We start from the raw sequence: 22421 nt of genomic DNA, 5'->3' as shown, positions 1-22421 counted from the left end.
TTTATATGATAATAGAAACAAATCAATAGTTTTGACTAGAGCTTATTCTTTACGACATTTAAATGATTCATAACTCATAATTGAAACTATCGAATGATAAATCGTAAATGTAAACTAACTGTGAATACTGCAAAAGAAGTGCATGCCATTAAGGAACATCTTTAATTCAAATAAAACTAACTAAAAATCTTACTATTGAAGAGCAAGCTATTAAATTCTACATTTAATTCAAATAAAATTTGAGTTCACTTTAAGATACAATATGTGCAGGCTCTTTAAGAATATTTTGGAGTATGAGCACACTCACATTTCACACACACTCTCACACACAAGTGGGCCACGAAATATGAGTGTATGTGTGTGTGTGGCCTGTCGCCTGTGGACGCATAAATTATGAATTAAAACCTCACACATGAGGTGGGAGGAGAAGAAGTGGGCGGGCGGCACTTTCAAAAGTTGACTGCCAAGAAGTGTGCTAAATATTTTAATACGTGAAGCCATAAACCTGAGTACGAGTATTTATAAATTAGCTTTCACACACACACACACATACAGCAGCCAACAAAATGGCTGACCCTTTGGCAAAAGGACAATGAGGACAAAAGGACACAAATGCTGGCGGAAGGAAGGCTTCATTAGAAATGCCAACTAATGTGCCTGACTTAATAATAATCAAATTTATATGCATGGTTATGTGCTTTAAGTGATCCTGTTGCCCACACAAACAAACAAATAAACAAAGGATAAAGGACGCAGGACGATGGATTTCAAACTGACACTGAGATGCGGATTTGAGTACGAGGTTTGTTGAGAATGAAAAGTGCCAATATCCCAGCTCAAATGGCTGCTTAGAAATTGTTACTACGGCTTCTTGAGACCGCTAGACGGACAGAGATGCAGAGAGACAGAAAACAGGACCTGAGCGAGGTGCGGCAGGACTTCTGCCGAAGCCACGCCCACACCAAAGCGCATACCGTTATGTGTTGTGTGTTTGTTTGCTGTGCTGAACAGACTGGGCGACCGTCACTAAATGGCCAAAAGGTTGCTCTCCTGGGAGTCGGCAATATATCCTGCACTCCTCTTGCTCTTGCTCTTGGTCCTGGACCACGTCGCTCTAATGATGAGTCTTGAAAATTTCACAAAAATTAATTATGAATACCGTAAGGATACAGCTGCAAGTTGTTTACAAAACAGTTCTTTTCTATTTTTATGTGCAGCAGTAGCAGGACCTTCGACTGCAGACAATAAACACAAATTACAATTGCGAGTCGAGTCGAGGCGAGTACAAATAACGCATATGATCAAATTCTACGTACAACACTTGCTCGTAAATAAACATTTTCCAAGTGCCACTGCGAGTATTAACCCCTTTTTTCCATGGCAGGGATGACAACACCAGGACTCAGTTTTCTATCGCAAAGTAGAAGCAGCAAAAAAAAAATGAAATAAATTACCAAAACTAAAGGCACAACTGTTCGCATAATGAAGTCAAATTACGTTTGCTGCAAGGGGCACAAACGAGCGGGGCGTTCTGCTTCGTGTTCTTGCCTCGTTCTGGGTGCGCCTCGAAAGGACATCGACACGTTGTCCTGCTGCTGCTTTGAATTATGCAAATCGCGACAACAATCGAGCCTCGATATCGTCGGACATCGGCTGTGCAACAGGCCGTAAATAGTGACATTAGCGTCAACAAGCATTTGGGCCGTCATCCATTCAATGTGTGACATGTCACTCGAGGCGTGGGCGTGGCTGGGGTGGGGGAACGGAAGGAGGAAGGGGGCGCTGCAGTCTATGATGATGTTATCATTTAATTCGTTGAAATTAACACGAACATTGTTAACTGTAAATGGGCTAATTAATCTAGTAAATGTGTCATGCGACTAGCGAGCCAATGTCTCCCCAGTTGCGCCCCCTTTCTCCCCTACATCTCCCACCCCTTCCCTGTTCGCGTCTCCATCTCATCATCCACCACAAAAGCGTTGCATGCTGATGATGCGAGCACTTCGCGTTCGCGTTTTTGTGGTTCTCCAGAGGATCCCCCCACATACAGCGCACGCATGTTTACACTCTCACTTGCCCCATCCCTATCCCCGTTCTCCTCCCTCCTCTCCACTTCACCGTGTCAACTGCATTCGCCTGCTCCCAGCGGACGCCACTAAAACCCAAATGAGATGCATGAGGCACATCGTAAACTTGCCCCGAATGTGCTCTAAATAATTTAATAATCATTTCGAATAAAAATAAAACTTCTACTAAAATTTCAACTCTTCTGCGTTAGCAAAAGCAACTTTAAATCTTTAAATAATCATGTAATATTTTGTTTAACAAGCTAGTAAAATGTGAATATATTATATCAAGTTAAAGCAGTGAATAGTTCATAGCTAAATATTTTATTAAAATAACTATATCACATTATAAACGTTTTTAGACGTTTTAACAAATTTCTAGATTTTTTAGTTTATGAACTTGTTTATCAATTTAGCTATGACGAAGTAATCTTGCTCTATAATTCTGAAATAACATAAAACAGATTTAATTTAAAAGAACTCGCTCTATCAGCACTTAAAATTAAAAAAGTAATTAAGTTTGTTAATGTTTTTGAAATAAAACATTTGTACCTTTATCACAATTGAGTTCTATCAGCAATTTTTGTATTGTACTCAAGTAAACCATTCTTTAAAAATTGATGTTTTTTTTTTAATTATTATTTAAGAGTGAAAAGCTTCTTATGATTCAACAAAAAGTAAAATAGTGTAATAAAGAATTTGCAATTTTAGCATAACTCCTTTAATAAATTAATTAAACAGTAATCGCTTTTTAATGTACTTAACTTCAGACTATCTTTGTATTTCTTCAAAAGGAATTAGTGGATAAATTGCTCATTGAATTGAAATGTCCTAAAAACATTTACTCATAGATAAGTTGCTGCAATTGAAGTACTTTTCCGTCACTTGAACAATCTTTCACAAGATTTGTCAACTCAATTTCAATGCAATTTTGTCAAATTAAATTGTATATCTAATTGAAATTATCGGCTTCATACATTGCAACCACATAAGGAAGAAGTTGTCTACGATCAGTTATTAACAAATCCTGAACAATTAAAACTACGCGACTTGATTGAATTTTTGGCTAACTCTGATCTGATGGCCAAAAATAAAACAAACTAAAGATCATTTGAAATGAAAACTGTCAAGCCAACTTTGGCAAGATTCGGCTTGAAGCTAATGAACTTTGTACCCAAAATTGAAAGCATTTTCAATAACGCATTTTTCATAAGATTTTTCACGATTTCATTTGGATGCGAACGCAAGTGAATACACATATGAGCATTGTATGTAGTTGTATTTGTATTTGGCATGCGATTTCGTATTTCGTATTTATGGCATGCTCCAAAGTTGTTTTCCCTTCTTCAACTTATCGGACGCCAAGATCGCTGAGAGTCCAAGCAACAAACAACTGGTAAATATTTATGAAATGGGCATATTTTTGTTGCTTTGTTTTTTTTTTAATTTTTTCTTTCTTAGCGCTTTTTTGCCAAGTTGTCGCCGAAACCGAAACAGAAGCTGAAAAAGAAACAGGTCTCTCTCTGATAAGCAACTAGCAGCAACTTTGGAGGAAGTGCAGCCAAGTTGAGATGTGCGAAAAAGTTCAAACACCTTGACTCGAGACTGTGAGAACCTTGTGAGAAACATGAATCTCAGCACATCAAAAGTTGCAAGAATAATATTTTTGTGCGCTTATGTAACCTTTGTATACCCGGTATATGAATGCAAGAGGGTATACTAAAGGGATGCAAGAGATTTGATTTTGCTTAGCCATGTTGGTTTCTTCAATTATTAGACTTCTAAGATTATCATCTCTTTTAACTAAAATGCCTTCTCTTTTATATTCCTCACCAGCTTCTATATTTGAGGTGCTCTAACTGTAGAGCAAATTGAATTGAAGATTATCATAAAAATATTTCAAATTCTTTGAGAATAATCTATTATTTATCTCTGTTATTGAATAAATGAAATATAGATTTGATTTTATATGCATCAAAAATAAGAACGTTTCTTACCGCATATCACGTAGTCGAATACAATCAAATGCAACATTTATTCTCTGCGTGCTTTTATTTTTTTTATAAATATTTACTTTATTTTTTGTTGTGATAGCACCCTAGCCCAATGCCCCCCTGACGACGTTTAGCGAGCGCTTTGTAAATATTTAAACTGTTCTCAATTGTTTCGCAAAATCGTTGCATTTGGTCAAACACGTGTTTGCGATAATTTAATTAAATTTACTTGGCTTTTGTATACAACTAGTTCTCGTTGATGTAGTTGTTGTTTTTTTAGAGCCTGTCTAAACTGGCGTGGCACAGCAAAGGCGTGCCACGTGCCACACGACCCGTTGCGAACAAGTTGCACTCAAAGCCCGAACTTGACTCAAGTGGCAAACACTTCTTCTGCTGCTGCCCCGGGACGGAGTTGGGGTAATTTCTCAATTGCGGCAAGTGCATGTGGCTTAAAGGGGAGGTTCAGCTGCAGGCAGCAATCACGGTTATGTTGGTGGTCTCGACATGACTTTGTTTGCCACACTGCCACAAAGCAACTGTCATATGTTGTCATTTTGGAGACTCCGAGGCTCGATTCTTTTATAGTATGCATTTTGTCAGGCATCTGGCATCAAATCCGCTGAGAGATCGAGCACAGACAGAAATTCCATGAATAGTCGACGATGACTTGAAGAACTTCTGTTGAGCCAAGCCTCTAACTGTTTCTCTCTCTCTCTCAATTCTTGCTCTCTCAGAGAGTGAAACTGCAATGATTTATGTGCGACTGCTGCTGCTCGCTTCCCTTGGCATTTGGTCTCCTGCTCTCAGCTAATTTGCATATTGCCAGGATCCAGCAGGACTCAGCACACATACACACTTGAGAAAAATGCATAAAAGGAAACTAATTAAAATGTTCGCGCCTCAAATTTCCACTTTCCCTCCCTCCATTCCTTCCTTTGCTCGCCTCTAATTTATGGCTTTCCTCGTGTCGACTTGGTGAATGTCTTGCATATGGAAAAATTTGAAATTATTGCCTTTGCCTTTCTTTATGGCTGACAAATGGACACATTTACATGCGCTCTTTGCTGTTTTCCAGCATTATGTTTCATTATTCAAATTATTCATGACAATTGTATTGTGTGTATATTTTGTATTTGCTGTAATTCAAGTGGAACCTCATAAATGCCTGATTATTGTAGACGTCAGCAACGATGGAATATATGAATTTAAATCTAATGTGGATTTTCAATAAAAATATTCTGATATATTTAAAATATGCTGGAGATCTTTACCTTACATTTTTAGAAGCATCTGCAGAAAGGAACTGTTGAAAACCCAGATTTTCAAGATATAATTTTACGAATCCAAACTTTACTTAATTTTTGACTCAAATACTTTTCCATGATTATAAAATATATAATAATTACAAATAAATTAAGACTTTTTTTTCTTAAAGAGAATCTTAAAATCGCAAACGAATTATTTGCTTTTAGCATTTGATTACTTGAGCCATTTAAAAGTAAATTGGAATACACATTTTATAATATAAAATAATTTAGTTAGATCTCTTTTTTCTTCTACATATTCTACATATGTATATTGTTTTTCCTTACACTGTTTTTTAATCACTAAATCTATCTGCTCTAGTGAAAAAGACCTAATCGGCATGTACTTTTTATACCCTCAACCCATAGCATCGGCAATCAGATATACATATTTTGAATGTAATGGTTTATCGATTTACCAAATATAGTCCTTGCTATATTTATTATTATTTCGTTATATTAAAGTAGCAACATTTTAAAAATAATACTGCGTTTTTGTTTTGCTTTTATTCCAAATGGGTAGCGTGTCTCTCACAGTCGAGGACACCCGACGGTTGTTCTTTTTAAACACTTACACTTATGTCCAATCAAATTAAGAAATCTATTTTCCAACATTGGCAAAAATTCTAAAAAAAAATATTTACTTTTAATATTCATAGCCAAAAGATTCTCTAGATCAACCTGCTAATCTTCCATTACAGAATCACTAATTTCCCTTTAAAATCCAGTTATTCACTCACTCCATAAGTTGTCTTTTTGTTTACATTCGGTTAAAAGTCAATCCGCAATTGCAATGTAGGCAATTGTAATGATGAGTGCCACCGAGGGAAAGGGAAAGTACAATTTTGTTAATCCCTTAAGTTGACGGACAAGAATTTAATTGTCAGACTGAGTAGGGGGATTACTTGTGCGATTTGGCAATCGGTTAGTGAGGCTCACTGCCATGTAATCCAATTGAAAACAATTCAAATTTGCGTTTCGAGTGATTTTGAATTGGTCGACGGTCGTAAATGCGACACACAGCTGACAAAAACAATAAACAAACAATGCCAAAAAGGGGATGGGAGACGCTGAATATCGCAGAGGTGTTCTATGGCAGCTGTCGAGGAAAGGGCAAGGGAACAAGGCATTCCCGTGGAGAATAGCGCGTGATAAAAGGGGTTAATCGAACGTCCGCCAAACGTTGGACCGGACCAACGACCCGACTGCGACCCGGAGTCGAGTCTCTGCGACTATTCACTCGGGAGCTAGAAAGTCATCGACAAAGTCCCCGGGCACGGATTTTGCGGTCGACGGCGGCGCTAATGAGTGATGGAAAAATTCAAATATTTTCTCTGACTCTTTTTGGAAGATGCAAACTGTGTGCTCCAACAAAATTTTGGTTAATTAGCGACGCCTGGGGACATCTTTTGAGTTGCCCTTTTCTGATTCGAGCATTAAATATGCATGTACTTGGAAATTTCTCTGTTAGTATTTGGGGAATCATTTCGGAGTTTAGTTGCTCAATAAATATCGAATAGAAATGCAGTTGCATTAAGGGGAATTTCCCCTATGTTAGGTGAACTGCAAGCATGACAAACAAATGAGATTAAAACACCCCTCAAATTAATTCACAGAAGCGCAAACAACACTCACACATTCACGCTATCTCGCTTTCTCTATTTCTTCCTCACTCACTCGCACTGAGGCCACATGGTGTGAAACCGCAAATGCGGAAAATGCAAATTGTTTCTCTGCTGACGAGGCGTGACAATTTCGTGGGCGGATTCGCTTATGTTTTCCTCATTCGAATATGACACGGTTTGATGCTAATCCCACAACCAGTCACCAGTTACTTTTGGGTGCCCGAGTAGGTACTCGAGAGTGTTTGACAACTTGCTCAATGCTCGAATGTGGAAATGGACAAGAGAAAAGGACAACTCCAAGAAGCAAGCGGCAAGCTGCTTGAAGTAGAAAGGGTAAAAAGCAATTGAACAGTTCTACGACTATTGCGGTAACTTGTTTGAACTGGGAACTCTCTAAAGAAAAGGCAACAGATCAGCTGTAAAGAAAATATCTAAATGTATCCGTTGTTAAAAAGGATTATCACTTCAAAATAAGTTAGTTTGTAAAATATTATTCATTTATATAAGTTGAGAATCTACGCAATTCAATATTAGTACCTTGACGTAACTATTTTGTAGTTTTATTCAAAATTAAGTTTTATGGATTAGAAGCATATGAAGTTATTTCAATTTCAAAGTCTTAAAGAAATTTTAACAAACTTCAAATTTAATAATCTGAGAAATTTAAGCTTTTTAATCTACAAATTTTGTAGTGTTATATAAAAGGGAGCAGAAATAAATACAAAGAGAGAGAATTTTATTGTTAAGATATATCTTCATTTGTCTATATTAAGAATTATTTGCTCTAAAATTGGTTAAATATGTAGAATATGTATATGGACTTGTAACCTTCTTTTCAATAATAGAAATAAAGATGATATTTAATTAAATAATTTTCTATTTAATATATATAGTGAAGCTTAACCCACGTACATGTTTAAAACCAAATCGGGTTGAAAACTCATTATTCTTCATTACAACTTTTGTTATATAAACTTGCTATCAAATCTATGGATTATCTCAGCTTTATTTCTAAGTTTTGTCCGTATTCATTGCTTCTATTCATTATTTAATAAATAGAATTATTATTTTCATTGCATTTATTCGCTTATTTAAATGTGAAGGCGCCTTGCGTGTTCCGTTTCATCATTCCGTTCGTTTTACTGCTTTGAACAGCTTGCCGCACAGCAGCAGTAAAATCCGCACTGCTTTGCCGACACAACTAGGTAAGAGCAGCACAATCTGACGCTCTCTCATGTGCGCGCTCTCTTGAACAGGCGTAGCGAGACCCATTGAAAGCGCAACGACCAATCAGCGTCGAGCAGACAATGACATTTTGTTTCGATTCCCAAATGGTTTTATGTGCTTTACGCTGGAATGGGGCGTTGACACTGTTATTGTTGTCGTTGTTGTTGCAGTTGTTTCTATTGTTGTTGCTGCTTTTGCTATTGCTCCAAGGGAATGAAATGTTGGCAGCAGTTGCTTGGGAATAGCCATAGATAAGCCAACGAGCAAGGGGACCTGGACTTGGGATCTCAACGGTGCTGCAGCTGCTGCTCTTGCTAATGCTGTCTGGCAACACACGCCTCTCTCACGCTCGCTCGCTCTCTCTAGCAGACTGGGCACCGAAGACGTAGGCACCGTTGCGCTATGTTGTGCCAATTCTCAACGTTCCCGAGCCCCATAACAGGTCAGCGTCGGCGTCCTGGTCCCGTGCCACACGCACACACACACATGCATACAACTGGCTCTCATGCTCACTCGCTTGCACGCACACGCATTGTCGTGTCTCTCACACTATCTTGGCTCTCTGTCTGACGCACGTCCCACGCCTGCTGCCATCGTCGTCGTCGTCGTCGTCAATGTTGGTGGATGGTTTGCTGACAGTTCGGCTCTCGACGGACGTCCCTTTGGCCTGCAAAACCACCACTCCCTGGGATAGGTTAGCTGTGCCATTCGTTCAGCAGGCAGCAGTCAAGCAGACTTGCAGTCGACTCGCAGTCGCATGTCTTATTGTTTGTGCCACAGCCACCAACATCGACACCGACACCGCCTCAGTTGTCGCCCCGCGCATCTCTCTGCTGACGGTGCTCCTGCGGCGCACGCTCGTTTCGTTTCCACCGCGACTTCAACTCTCGTTGGTCGTTGTCGCTGTCGTTTGCCGTTTGCTGTTTGCGGCTGCTGTTGGCGTCGCAGTCGGCTGGTCGTAGCTGCGCAGTTGCCTTGCCTTTTGGATAGCAGCAGCAGCAACAGCAGCAGCAGCAGCTCTTCGGTTGCAGCAGCATCGCAGCGGACTCGGATTCAGTTGGGGTTTAACAGCCACTCGGGACGGTAGCGCGCGCCGCTTAAACTTGTTGCGAGACCAATTTTCCGAAAATCCCAAATTCTCCGCGGTGCATTGGCACTTACACCCACACATACACGCACACAGATACACGTTTACAAATACTAATAGAGCGTCGAAACGAGCCCCCCAATTACAATTTGCCTTCAGTGTCGATTTGTGCGTCGCAATTTGCAACATTGAGATTTAGTCTCAGTCTCAATCTATTTACGTGTCGCGTTGATTATTGATTGCCTTGCCCCAGAGAGCAAGACCGAGCGAGCGAGCGAAAGCGAAAGAGATCTCTCCAGAGAGCAAAGAGTGAGAACAAGTGATCACTCTAGTGACCTAAAATCTAGACAGACCCTTTAGTGTGTTTAGTGCCCAATTAGTTCAATCTGCAAACAATTGCGTCAACAGCAACAGCAGCAGCAGCAGCAGTTGCCACAACATCATTCACGACGGCTGCCACAATTGCAACAACGCCCGCCGCCAGCAACTATACGAAAGTGAGCGATTATCCGTACGCTGATCTCCACCAGCATCATCACTTCGCTAGCACAGCGCCCCTGACCAGCACCGAAAGCTTCAAGCTGCGATCCGAGGAGCCGGTGCCGGGCTTTAGCTCGGCCTCACCGTGGCCCACCCTCGAGCTGGGCATGGACTGGGGACGCAAGCTGTATCCCACCGCCGGGCCACGATCCGCCAGCGGTCTAATGTTCGGCCTGCCGCCCACGGCGGCCGACATGAATCAGCCGCGTGGACCGATGACGTCGCTCAAGGAGGAACCGCTAGGCGGACGCTGGGCCATGCAGCCGGTTGTCGATCAGACCAAGTAAGTGACAAGTGTTGAGTGATTAACGAGTGTGCTACGCAAGCTACATAGCTGGAATGTGGCTTGAAATGAGTGTTACTGAAAGACAAAAATTTAGTTAAAAGAACTGACAACTTAGGCGTTTCAAACTAAGGTATCTAGTATTAGAATTTTTCAAATTGTGAATGCAGTAAATAGTTTGGGTACATTTAAAACTAAACTGAATGTGTATTGAATCATTAGAAATATAACCACCAAATCTCATGGCTCTAGCTTTTATAGTTCCTGAAATTTAGTTGTTTAAACACATGGACAGACAGGCAGACGGATTAGAATACAATGACTGATTAAAGCAATTTAAGAAGGCTTTGTTTCTTCGGACATTCAACTACCTCACCTGAGAATCAATATGCTTCCATCACCAGTCGATCTCTGATCTTCAACTGTTCCTGCGTGCTTTTCTCAGTCTACGCAACTTTCGGAGCTGTTTGGCAACAATGCTTGTGGCAAATATGCTTGGCAACACTTTGCATGTTGCGGCAACACACAAAGTTTGTACAAATAAAAAAGTCTCCAAAAAAGCGTTTGTTTACGTTTTTGCCAAAGCCGGCAACGTGTTCGATACGCATTCAGCCGCCTTCTGCCCCCAAGGGGGAAGCTATTCCCTGGAACGCAATTGCGGGGCTTTTTATGGCCCAGTCACCCGCCTAACCCGCCCACCGTTGCCCCTTTTGGCCAAGAGATATTCACTCAAAGTTTCACTCAGCATGCCGAGTTAACGTCTAGACTCGCAGACACATCTTTACGCACTTTCCGGGGTTGACTCATGGATGCCGGGGACAGAAAGCGTGCAGACAACAATCAGGGATGCGGGAGCACAAAATGTGCGTGCTTTTTGTTTGGCGGAGGGGAGACGCGGGGGAGGCAGTAAGGAACTTTTGCTTCACTCAAAGGGATGTTTTTGTTGTGCCATTTGTTTCACTTTCACTTTTACTTTCTTGGCGTTCATTTCAATTGAATTACAAGCCGAAGCAAAGGCAAAAAAGCAAAAGAGCGTCCCCGCGGCCATGTGGGGTTGGTTGCTTTGGGGCTTCTTTTGGGAGCGCGCCTTTGTGTCAGGGAAAAGCTTCTCTTCTCGCCATGCTGTTTGTTTAGTTGTGTCTGAGATGTTTCTAGCGTGAGATGTTCGCGCCGAGAAGAAGTGCGCGTGTGGCCGAAATCGAAAGTGCGACAACGACAGCGACAACGAATGCGAGTCTCAGTGCCACATTGGTTAAAATGACAGCGGGCTTTCATTCCGTTCCGACGGCAAATCAACAGCAGCAACAACAACAGCAGCAGCAGCAACAACATTCACATTCCCATTCTCATTCACATTTGAGTACTCACAATCATCACAGACAGCTTTTGCTGCACGACGAGGATAATCACAATCAGGATCACAATCACAATCAGACGCTAAGCAATACTAACGATAAGATAATGCGCTGTGATGTGAGGTAATGTTGCCCTAAATTGAGTGTGGGAGAAATCAAGTGTACAAAATCAAAAATGAAGGAGATTTGTTTTAGAATTTTCTACATTTTATTTCGAATGCGATAGTAAAGTTTATCTATAATGCTAGAAGTTGTCTGTATCTACATATTTATTTACGCGCTGTCGTTTATGTGTCAATAAATCAAACTGCACAGCAAAGTTTATAATTCCATCGTTAAAAAATGTTTATTTCTACAAAAAATCAGTCAACTATTAAACAGATCAAAAAGCAAGAGTCCACAATCAATCAAAGTGGTTACGGTTTAAAAATATATTTTGCGATAACAATAATCAGCCTTTAATACGAATTCACTTTTTATGCTGCACATTAAATGTATTTACGATTTAATTATAAATGTTTTGCTTTATCGTGCTATAATTGTTGTCACAAAATGAAGAGAGAAAAATAACATTGAGTTTTAAATTATTCTTTTTATATTTCATACTATTCTTTTAAGTTAATTTTTGAGTTGTAGATAATCCAGAAAAATCCAAATATTCTTTAGGACTTATTTTGTTCTTTAAATGGTTTCGCATTTTCAATTAAATCAATGCTAAAATATCGACCTTCTATCAATAATTCTTTATGCTCCATTTTATTTACTTAACTCTCCGAAATTTAAAAATTTTCTAAATATATTTGCTTATCTTGAAATTGTTTTTTTCCAAATTATAGAAACATATTTCCTTATCTTGAAATTGTTTTTTCCAAAATGTACCAAATAATTTTAAACAATGTTGAATTATCAATAGCTTTATTATTAGTAAATAAATTGGGCGACTTTCTTGATTGCAATTCGATTGCTTCATGCTACAACTCGCAAGTTGAGCTTCGATTTATGATGCAAGTTTCGCACAATGCAGATGAAAAGTTTCGAGAGCTGGAAATAAATTTGACAATTATCGGAACGGGGAGAGAGTCAATGTGCGTTATTTATTTATTTGTTTATCTGCAAGCATTGTCACATATTGTGTACTAAGTACTAAAGTGCTAGTTTTGTGTAACAGCAACAATTTTCGATCATAAATCAGAAATATTTTAAATTTATTTCAACAAAGATTGTGGGTAAACTGCAATCGAGCTGCGTTGTGGCAAACAATGCAACAATGGCCATAAAATGTGCTCAACGGCAACAGCAGTGGCAACAACACGAACAACAACAACAACTGGCAGGTTATTGTAAATAAAGTGTCCTTTTTTAAAGGACAATTCCGGCCAGTCAATGCAGAGTTGAACTAAATGAAAATAAGCAAAGAAACAATGCAAAAAATGAAATGAAATGAAATTTCACGTGCGCGGAATAGGCAAAACGTGACCACGACTCATCGAATCCTGGATCCCTCTCCCAGTCTATGTCCCTGTGCTGGTCACCTGGGCATCGATTTCCGACAATTAAATGTTGGCATAATAAAATCAACAGCAAAACGGCCACAAAACGTTTTTCGCAAATTGGCGGCAAGTGCAAACAAGCCATAGAATGAAAATGTCCACAATGCGAACCGTCGTCGTAGTCGGAAAAGTCAACAATCGACTGTCGCGCTCATTCCCTCTCTCTGTCTCTCTCTCTCTGACTGACAGGCAGCTGAGAGGTGAGTGGGATGTGAGAACAGTCACTGTTTTTTTATTTGCCCGCTTACACTCGCTTCTGCTGCTGCTGCTGGCGCCATAACAATAACCTTTCTTTCGCCCAGAATGTAACATGTCTGGCATTTATGTGTCGTATTTCCCGAACTCGAACATCACTCGCTACGATACGGCAGTTTGTTGTTCTTGTTCTTCTTGTTGTTGCTTTACCGTTTTGCCATTTTGCCATTTCAAATCGCATCGAACGCTGCCATTCCGCTCATTCTCTTAACTTGGTATCCCTATATCCTTTATCCTGTTTGCAGTAGTCAGTTTCAACAGCCGCAAATTGTCTAATTTCATTTTTGTTTTCGCAAATTGGCAAAATTGAAATTGCATTTAGCTGTGCATCAAATGCACTTGCATATCTTTAACAATACTTCAGTTTATTGGTGAACTAAGTTGACTTTTTAGTGAGCGACAAATAAAGTCAATAAAGCAAAATATTAAATCGATAAGCAAATCTCTTAATTCCCAAATTAACAAACACTTTACAGTGGGATTAGGTTTAGTATGAATATTCAGAAAATTTCATTAGAAAAATATATTAAAGTTTCATTTATATTCCTTAATATATAGTTGAAATGATTAGCCTTTAGTTTGAGAATTAAATCTAGTATTAACTAATTTTAATAAACAACATTTATTGCTTTAGACGTAATATTTATTCATTATTTTAGAATTTAATATGTTTCTAAAGCAACCACAAAAAGAAAGACTTAAATTATCAAAGTACTTGAACTAAACCAATTTGATTCATAGTCGCAATTACTGCAGTTTCAAGTCCTTTGGGGCTTTACCTACATACGCATTATACAAATATTTTTTTTAATTTTTTTGCTTTTGTTTACATAAGTGGAAATTGAGCTGCCGCTCTTGGGTTGCTCGATATTTTGGGTGCGGGGTTAGATAATGTTCAAGCGATTTATCATCGGAACTATCATTAGCTGGCTTCCAGTCTGGCATTATCCTTTGGCAAATGTGTATATAATTGCAGGCAACTGCAAAGCGCGGAGGAGCTGAGAGGTAGAAGGTGGCAGGCATATGCGCGATACTACTACTTGACATTTCCAGAATAAATAATAGAAATCTGATAAAATCAGCATTTTCTAAATTAAATTGTTCGTTATGCATACGAAAGGAATGGGGACGAAAAGGGCAAGGAAAGCGCAGCGCAGGACAACTCAGCCGCGTCCGAGGGTCGCACAGTCATCGCACTATATGTAGTTAGCATTGTCCGGTAATTGCGCTGACAGCACCAGACACAGAAACAGAGTCGGAGACGGAGACGGTGACGGAGACGAAGAGAGAGACAAAGGACACAGACACGAGTCAGGCTGAAGGTGTAAGGAATGGGAGCTGTTCTACTGCTGACATTTGGCATATGGAAGGGACAAGCCTTTGGCTCATGTGGCCTTATAATTACAGTGTTTGCTTGGCCCACATAACATAAATATTTGCCAGACAACAAACAACAGGCAACAGAAAGTAGCAATAGTTGTGTGTTTGTTGATTCCTTTACGAGTAGCATTCATCAGGATTATTGTGTCACGTTGAAGTTGCTTATGCGCTTTTAATGATAGCTGTCACTGACCACCACTCGGCTCCCACTCCAGCTTGGCTGCTGGTTAAATGTCACTGTCAAGTAATTGAGTTGTCCCCGAAAACCAGAAGACCCATTTAGACCCAAAACGGAGAGCACTACGACTGCTAATTGCCCCTCGCAAAGACCCTCTGTTTACAGTGCTAATAGCATAATTAGATGTCGTTCTCCATCTCTCATTATTTTTGCTGTTAGTTTGTTACATTCCTGTACTTTTCTCTTTAATTGCAGTCTGGGCATTGGCCGCGCCCACTTTGAGAAACAGCCGCCCAGCAATTTGCGCAAGTCGAATTTCTTTCACTTTGTGATCGCGCTCTACGATCGTGCCGGCCAGCCCATTGAGATCGAGCGCACCGCCTTCATTGGCTTCATCGAGAAGGATTCGGAGTCGGATGCCACCAAGACCAACAATGGCATACAATATCGCTTGCAGTTGCTGTACGCTAACGGTAAGTTGTCCTCCGCACGTTGGGCGCCAAGCTTCTAAACTAATTGCTCATTTAATTTCTCGCTTGCAGGCGCACGACAAGAGCAAGATATCTTTGTCAGACTCATCGATTCGGTAACCAAAGCGGTAAGTGAACAGCTCTTCGACTCCACTTTCCACTCGTTGTCCTTTTGTGTCGCATTTTTTTAGTCGCCACGCAAACGAGAAAAACTAATTCCTTCCACTCGGCTGGCCAGGAGTTTGAACACGGTTCGGTTTGGTTTTTGCTGATTCGAGCATAAGTTGCATTCGAAATTGATTGTCACGGCTAATTAAGTGTGTGTTTGCCATGTCCTTTTTGCCTTTTGTCGCAAGTCGCCAATAAATTGAGTCGTCAATTGACTCTTCCTGCCAGCCTGGCCTGCCAAACGAGCAATTCATTCACACCGTCAGTCGCGCCCTACGAAAGGGGTGTAACTGAGTCTGAGTCTGAGACAGGGACTGCGACAGCGACTGGGACTTCGAGTCCATGCTCGAGGACTACGACACCCGGGGCCCAATCCCAATTGAACATGGTTAATGCGCTTTGTTGTGGGTGCCGTTAGCTGCAGGGCTCTCTGCTCGGACCAGTGCACCATATGTCAGCATTGTGTGCGCCTAATGCGTGTGCCACATCCCCCTCCTGTCTCTGTTTCTTTTCCTTTTTCAAGGGCAATTAAATTCTCGAGTGACAAATTTTTATAGACGTTTGTTCGCCGCTTTTACTACTACTATTTGTGCTTTCTTCTTCGTATTCCATTATTTCCAATCGCGCCCATTGTGGGCGTTCCTTTCACCCGATCCCAATAAATTTATCCACAAATTATCGATAGCCCAGACACAATCCGAGGCGATACAATACGAAACGAAACGAAAAACCCAACCTGAGACGGGGCAATCCATTACACGCCGTATATGAGCACTTATTCTGCAAATGAAATTTAATCACACACAAACTGTCGAACGAATCGAATCTCCCTCCCCATTGATGAAATAAAAACACCATTACGTCATATACTATACTTACATATGTTATGTATCGAGTGCCTATTGCTCCGATTCGCACAGTTCAATGGCTTTGATAATGCCAAAGCACTTTAATATTTTACGCTCCACTTTCAATCCGATTTCGCCGGAATTTCGCACAACGCAATAACATAATCAGCAAACCAATAAATAGAAAGAAATCAACAATGTATTGTGAGCAGACTAAATGAAATATTAGCAATTATTTTTACATTTGAAACGCCTTCAGAAATCATACGAACAGCAATTGCTACTATAGTACTAAAAAAGTTTTCCGATATGCCAGCTTATCGGTCAAAAGCTCATCTCGTTCCAAGAAGCCCTTCAGGGTTTTCTCTTTAATTAGCTAGGCTTAAAATAATGCTGAGATACGAAAGAACTAACTTTCATATCTATTGAAAAAAAGATAATCCCAAAAGAAAATAGATATTAGAAAATTCCATCCCCAATAATAAAACAATATTCTCTTTCCTAACTAAAATAGTGGCAATAATTAAAATTTTTTCTATATCTTAAATAAACTCCAAGATATTCTTCTACACATATTAACAAAAATAATGCCCAGTGGCATTTTTGGATAAATATCAAATTATTATTATTTTATTATTATTTTTATGTTTGTTTTTCATAAGACTATTTAATGCAATAAAAATTGAAGGAAGTAATAAAAGGATTCTAGTTCCCACAAAAAGAATCCATACAATATTTACGAAACATAAATCATATAGACAGTGTACTAGAACTTGCCACCCCTGAAAAAAAAAGAAAAACAAAAAAGCCAAGAGTTACATTTAACTGTCTGTCTGTCAGTTGTCAGGCGAGTGCAAAATGTGTCGCAATTGGGCGGGTTTCGAAAGAACGACAAAAAGAACAATCATTTGATCGGATTAGGTGGGTTTTTAGAGCTCACGGGGTTTCTCCATATAACACACACTTCCCTGAGTGAATGTATTACTTGAATGCTCGACCTGGTCAGATGTCGCTCAGACTTTTGTTTTTTTTTTTCATTCATTCCTTCTCTTTGCATACGCGTGTCGTGCGTTGGGTGCATTGTGTTTTATCTGAAGCACAAACAGTGCGTAACAGGTAAACCAGAAGGCGGACCAGGAGATTGTCGTGTTTATCCTGATAACAACACGGGGTTGGCTGTAAAGTGAAATCTGAAACTGTAGCAGCAATACGATTAAACAAAGATCAGACGCAAACGCGACATTGTCTTAGGCCCTGAGAGAAGGGAGCGCGATTGTCACGTGCCGAACGAACCCTTGCATTCGGCATTCGGCAAATCGGTGATTTTATCGTCCTGCCCTCCGTTCGCTAACTGTTTGTGGAGGCTGGCAAATGTAGCAAATCATTGTCATAATCATAATTACATTCGATCAGATAACTGGCGATATAACGACAGTCAGGCGGCAACCGCCAGAAAGGCGGCGCAATTGCAATTTGAGCTAACGAGCAGTCGAGGCCAGGATGGGAACGACTCAATTGGTGTGGCATTCGCTTCATTTGCGCTCATATTTCACGGCAATGTTCGCTGCTGTCCTGTCGTCCTGGCCAGTCAGCCAACAATCCTGAATGTCTGTGGGCCCAGCATAAACATAAAACAAAAGCGAGCCAAACTGCGACAAATGCTGCTACCCAAAAATTCAAAAATCCGAAAGCCGAAATCCTTTCGTCTGCCCAAAATCGCGCTTATCACGATTTACACGCATTATGCGGCCGGCCAAAAAAGCGCAGCGAAATTCTAAACCGAAATACCGAGTAGGGGCTGCGGCGATAGCTGATTGCCGATAGGCGGGCGATTAATGCAGCCAGATAAGCCGATGTCGATGACGCTGCATGCGGAAGTAAATGTGGCTACATTAGGCTCAAAAATTGTATGGTCTTTTCGGTTCGAACAGCTAATGAGCCGTTGCCTAAAAAGCTATTGTTAGCATCTAATAGAGATGCGCCAAATGCAGCTGGCACTGCTCACAAGCGAAATGATCACAGACAACAACTATTTGATAAATAAAATTAATGCGGCGATTAATGCGAATTACTGCAAAAGATAAATAAATTTAATTCCCACAGTTTGTTTTTATCCAATCGTTATTCTTCGCTGCCATAATCACTGCGCTGCTCATCTCTAATGAATATTGGCGCATAATAAAAGCAACAACAAGCACACATTCATCAAACGCCATTGCAGCTGCGTACCTATGTATCTGTCTCGCTCTGCATTTCGCTACACGTATATGTGTGTGCATATGCAAATGCGCCGTCTCGCTTTTGCATGCAGAATGCAGGTTCCTTTGTCTGCTCTGTGTGTGCTGTGTTAATTAAGCGATAATATTAATTTGTATGTCAACACTTAAAAATAAAGCGCGAATATTTTCGATTAATAACACATTTCACATTTCATTTTGCCATTTTATCCGCTGCTCAATTGCTTTTGCTTTTATTGCAGCCATTCTCGTTGTAGTTGTTGTTGTTATTGTTGTTGCTGCTGCCATAAATTCAACAGATTGCACAGAAAATCTCCACATTTGCATCTCTACAGTGGGCGCCATTTGCACTGTGCGCGTATGTGTGTGTTTACGTTGTATGTATGTATGTTGATGTTGTTGCTGGCAATACGATTAAAAATGCTTTCACGGCAAGTGCATTTCCATTTCTGCGGTTGGCATTGCTCGTCTGAATCCAACAACAACAACAGCAGCAAAAAAGAGAATTGCACTTCATATCGCCCTCATTATGCAAATGCAAATGTCCCTGCTCTAGAGATGGGCGTGTGCTCGCTCTATTTTCTGCAAAGTCACGAGACAAAAAAATGTTTTACAATCACAAATTATGCTTAAACAATTATTCACGTTGTTAGTAACAAACAAATTTAATAATCATTGTTGATAAACTATTTAATAATTAACCATTTGTGAACATATATAATTATTTAGAATTTTTTAAAAGAGTTTTTTAAATTTAAAGAGGCAGTGCAAATAAAAATATGGGATGCACAACAGATATGTACATATATGCACATTTATGTACATATTTTTTTTGGTTCTTGAGCGCGTCCTCGCGTGGCCTTTTGTTAACTTGTTGTGCTTTTTGGGCACATCATCCTGGAATTTATGCGTTACCCAGAGCCTGGCGCAACGCTGATAAATGAAGCTTTAATAAATTAAGAGTAACCCTCGATGTGCACATTTTTTGCTTTATTTATTTGTTGTTGTTTTATTTTTTTACTTACAAAAGTTTTTTATGCTCATTTTTTGTGCTGCTGTCGCTGCCTGCGATAATTTATCTTGTTTGGCGAGATTTTTATTTGGCACGTTAAATATGCAACATGCAAGTGCGTGAATAATGCAAAGGCCGCTGCGCTTTTTTTTTGTATTTTAAAAGCGATAATAGCAATCTGCAAAAAAAAGCGCACACAAAACATTTAAGTTCGTTACGTTAAACATTTTCAGGCAGAACGTTTAAATTTTAACTGAGCCGTCAATCGACAACTCTTCAGTCCTGCTGCAGCTTCCCTTACCTTGCTTTATCTTCTCCTGCTCGACAATTTCCTGACTCGTCACATCATCACTCAGGTTGTTTTTTTTTTTTTTTTTTTTTTTGTGTTGTTGATGTCTGTTGGCTTTTTTCTGGTTTATTTGTTTGTTGCCTCGCTTTCCGGCTTTTTGTCGTTGTCTGCTGTCCTGATGGCTGGGTGATAAATCGTAGTTTAAACGCTTTTACTCCAGTTTTAGTGGCATTCGTTTAGTTTTTTATTAGATGCACCATTTAGCGGCACTTTGCCAGTCAGATTTGCTCCAGATTTTGCAGCCGCACTAATTGTTTCAGCTTTTGGCCACAACGATGATTGATGGGATTCGTTGCCAACATAGCCTAAGCTCGATCTTGTAACTGTTCAAATAATTGGGCAATTCTCTAAAGCGTTGTAGAGTATATTCGCTTTCTAATAAAATTTGAAAATTTGATTGAACTACTGCATTAATTTGACAAAGCAAAAGTTTATCTTCAACTAAAAAATAATTTTAAATAAAATAGAGTATTTGCTTTTGTCATTCGATTATAATACATATCCTTCTAATAGTTGTATTTGTATAACAGAAAACACTGCCTTTGCTTAACATTGAAAGTCCATTAGCACAAAAGGACCAAAAGACTTGACGAAGGATCCGTTGTCGTTGTCTCGGGTCCAGTTTTGAGCCTGGGCTATAATTAGCTGCACTTGTCCCGCAAAAGGCAAAAAAAACTGATACTCTAGCCAACTGCTTGGACATAAATCCGCATCCTTTTGGTCGTCTCATAGTTACTGTTATCCCCGGACTTAGGCAAGCTTGTTTTGGGCCTTGAGGGCAGACAGGACGAGGCTGTTAATGTTTTTTCGACGTTATTTCGTTTTTTTTTTGGTTTTTGGCTTTTGCTGAAGGGGAAATTATTAACCTAACAAAACGGGATAATAAGGGATGATCATAATTTTACATGTGCTACTGATGCTGTTACCGTGATGTTGTTACCTAAGCACAGCGGGGGGCGGTGAGGGGTGCGTCGACTGGTTGCAGTGAAATTAATTTCTGATTATCTGTTTGGCTTGCCCTGGCTTCCGACTGAGCTCGAGGATGATGAGTCGACGTTAGACACAAAAACAATGCACATATGCCTGATGACGTCAGAACCCCTCGAACTCGTCCTTGACGTCCTTGTGCGGCAAGTGGCAGCATTCGCGTACGCCGAGGTGGATGAAAATGAAAATGGTAATGATTGCCACTCTCGTTCTCTTTGCTGGCCATGTATCTAGTTATTGTTATTACTTTTGCGTGTACACGGCATCGGCTAACATGCATTTTTACAGCTCATGTCCTTCTGCAAGGATAGTGATGAATGAGTGCGACCTGCCACCCCTCTCCCACTTCCTCTCCCTTGCTTGACTCCTCTCCCCCTGCACTGTGTCGCATATGCCGTGTTTTTCTCTTCTAATTCATTGGATGAGTGTTGGATTACAGGGCGCTGGCAACCCGCTTTAATCATTTTTAAATTAGAGAACTATGCGCCTTTTTTTCCTCTGCTCGTTGAGCCAATTCACTTTGCAGTGGTTGCATCGTTTGTTTATCTATTTGTTTTTGTTTGCGGAGGCGCACACACACTCGAGAGCACACCCTTCTCAGCACTCGGTTTGGCATCTCAATGTCTCTGGAAATTGCAGCAGATTGTCTGACTGCACTTGCGGTTTCCATTGCCCCTGCTACCTTATGTTGAAGTGGCAAGTGGCAAGCGCCAGCGTGTGCCTGGCACATGGCATGATTTTGTGTAGTCACTACACACTGACACTAAAATGTTTATGCCCACCTCCATTGCCAACAATGTCAAACAATAACCAACCGAAAGTTCTATCTACCGCCTAAGCAAATACAAATACAAATACAAATATAAAAACAAATACAGGCAAATACCAAGTTATTATTAGCCAAATTTTGAGCAGCATTTAGCTCTCGCTTCGAGTGTGTGTAAATATTTGCGTTGTATGCATGTCCCATATGTCGTGACCCACAGAACTGATGTTAAGGCTCTCTTTCTCTATCTTTAGTTGTGGGCACTGTAATTAGCATTTATGTGCTTGTGTGTTTGCCCATTGAGTGGGAGTTGCCAGTGATGCGACCCTGCGACCCTCTGGCGGGAATTGATAACAGGTCACTCGCTGTTTAAGGGTGCGCTTATATGTAGTACAGCGATATGTAAACAAACTCAGCAGGTAAACACTTGAATTCAGCTAATCAATCGAAATAGATCAGCTATTAGCGGGCATCTAACAATTTGCTAGCATTACATCAGCAGTTAATTAAATGAGATGCGCCATTGTTAATCACCTGTAACAGTAGAAAGATTCGATGACAGCAAATCAGCAACAATAGCTTTGTCTCGCTCTGTACTTAAGCAAATCTGCAGCTGCTTAGTGTATCTCGCTCTTTCTTAAGCAAATCTGCAGTTTACTTGCACTTAGCTTTTAAGCTAGTTCCAAAAGACGGAACCACTAGTTCATCTGCTCATTTTTGTCAGCTCATTTCATTCCAAT

At 40.2% G+C, this 22421-nt stretch overlaps 1 protein-coding gene across 1 annotated transcript in view; it reads left to right on the top strand.

Annotated features, from left to right (window-relative positions):
• The first annotated feature begins 9688 nt into the window (after positions 1-9688).
• Positions 9689-22421, top strand: part of LOC132790401 (transcription factor collier) — a 33450-nt gene continuing 20717 nt past the window's right edge. The window contains 3 exon segments of the mRNA XM_060798901.1: positions 9689-10126; positions 15100-15317; positions 15387-15442. Of these exon segments, the coding sequence (XP_060654884.1) occupies positions 9951-10126; positions 15100-15317; positions 15387-15442 (450 nt within the window). The 5' untranslated portion in view covers positions 9689-9950.

Source organism: Drosophila nasuta, chromosome 3, assembly GCF_023558535.2.
Source record: "Drosophila nasuta strain 15112-1781.00 chromosome 3, ASM2355853v1, whole genome shotgun sequence".
NCBI classification, from domain to species: domain Eukaryota; kingdom Metazoa; phylum Arthropoda; class Insecta; order Diptera; family Drosophilidae; genus Drosophila; species Drosophila nasuta.
The sequence above is the reverse complement of the archived record's forward strand: the minus strand, read 5'-3'. Positions and strand labels throughout refer to the sequence as shown.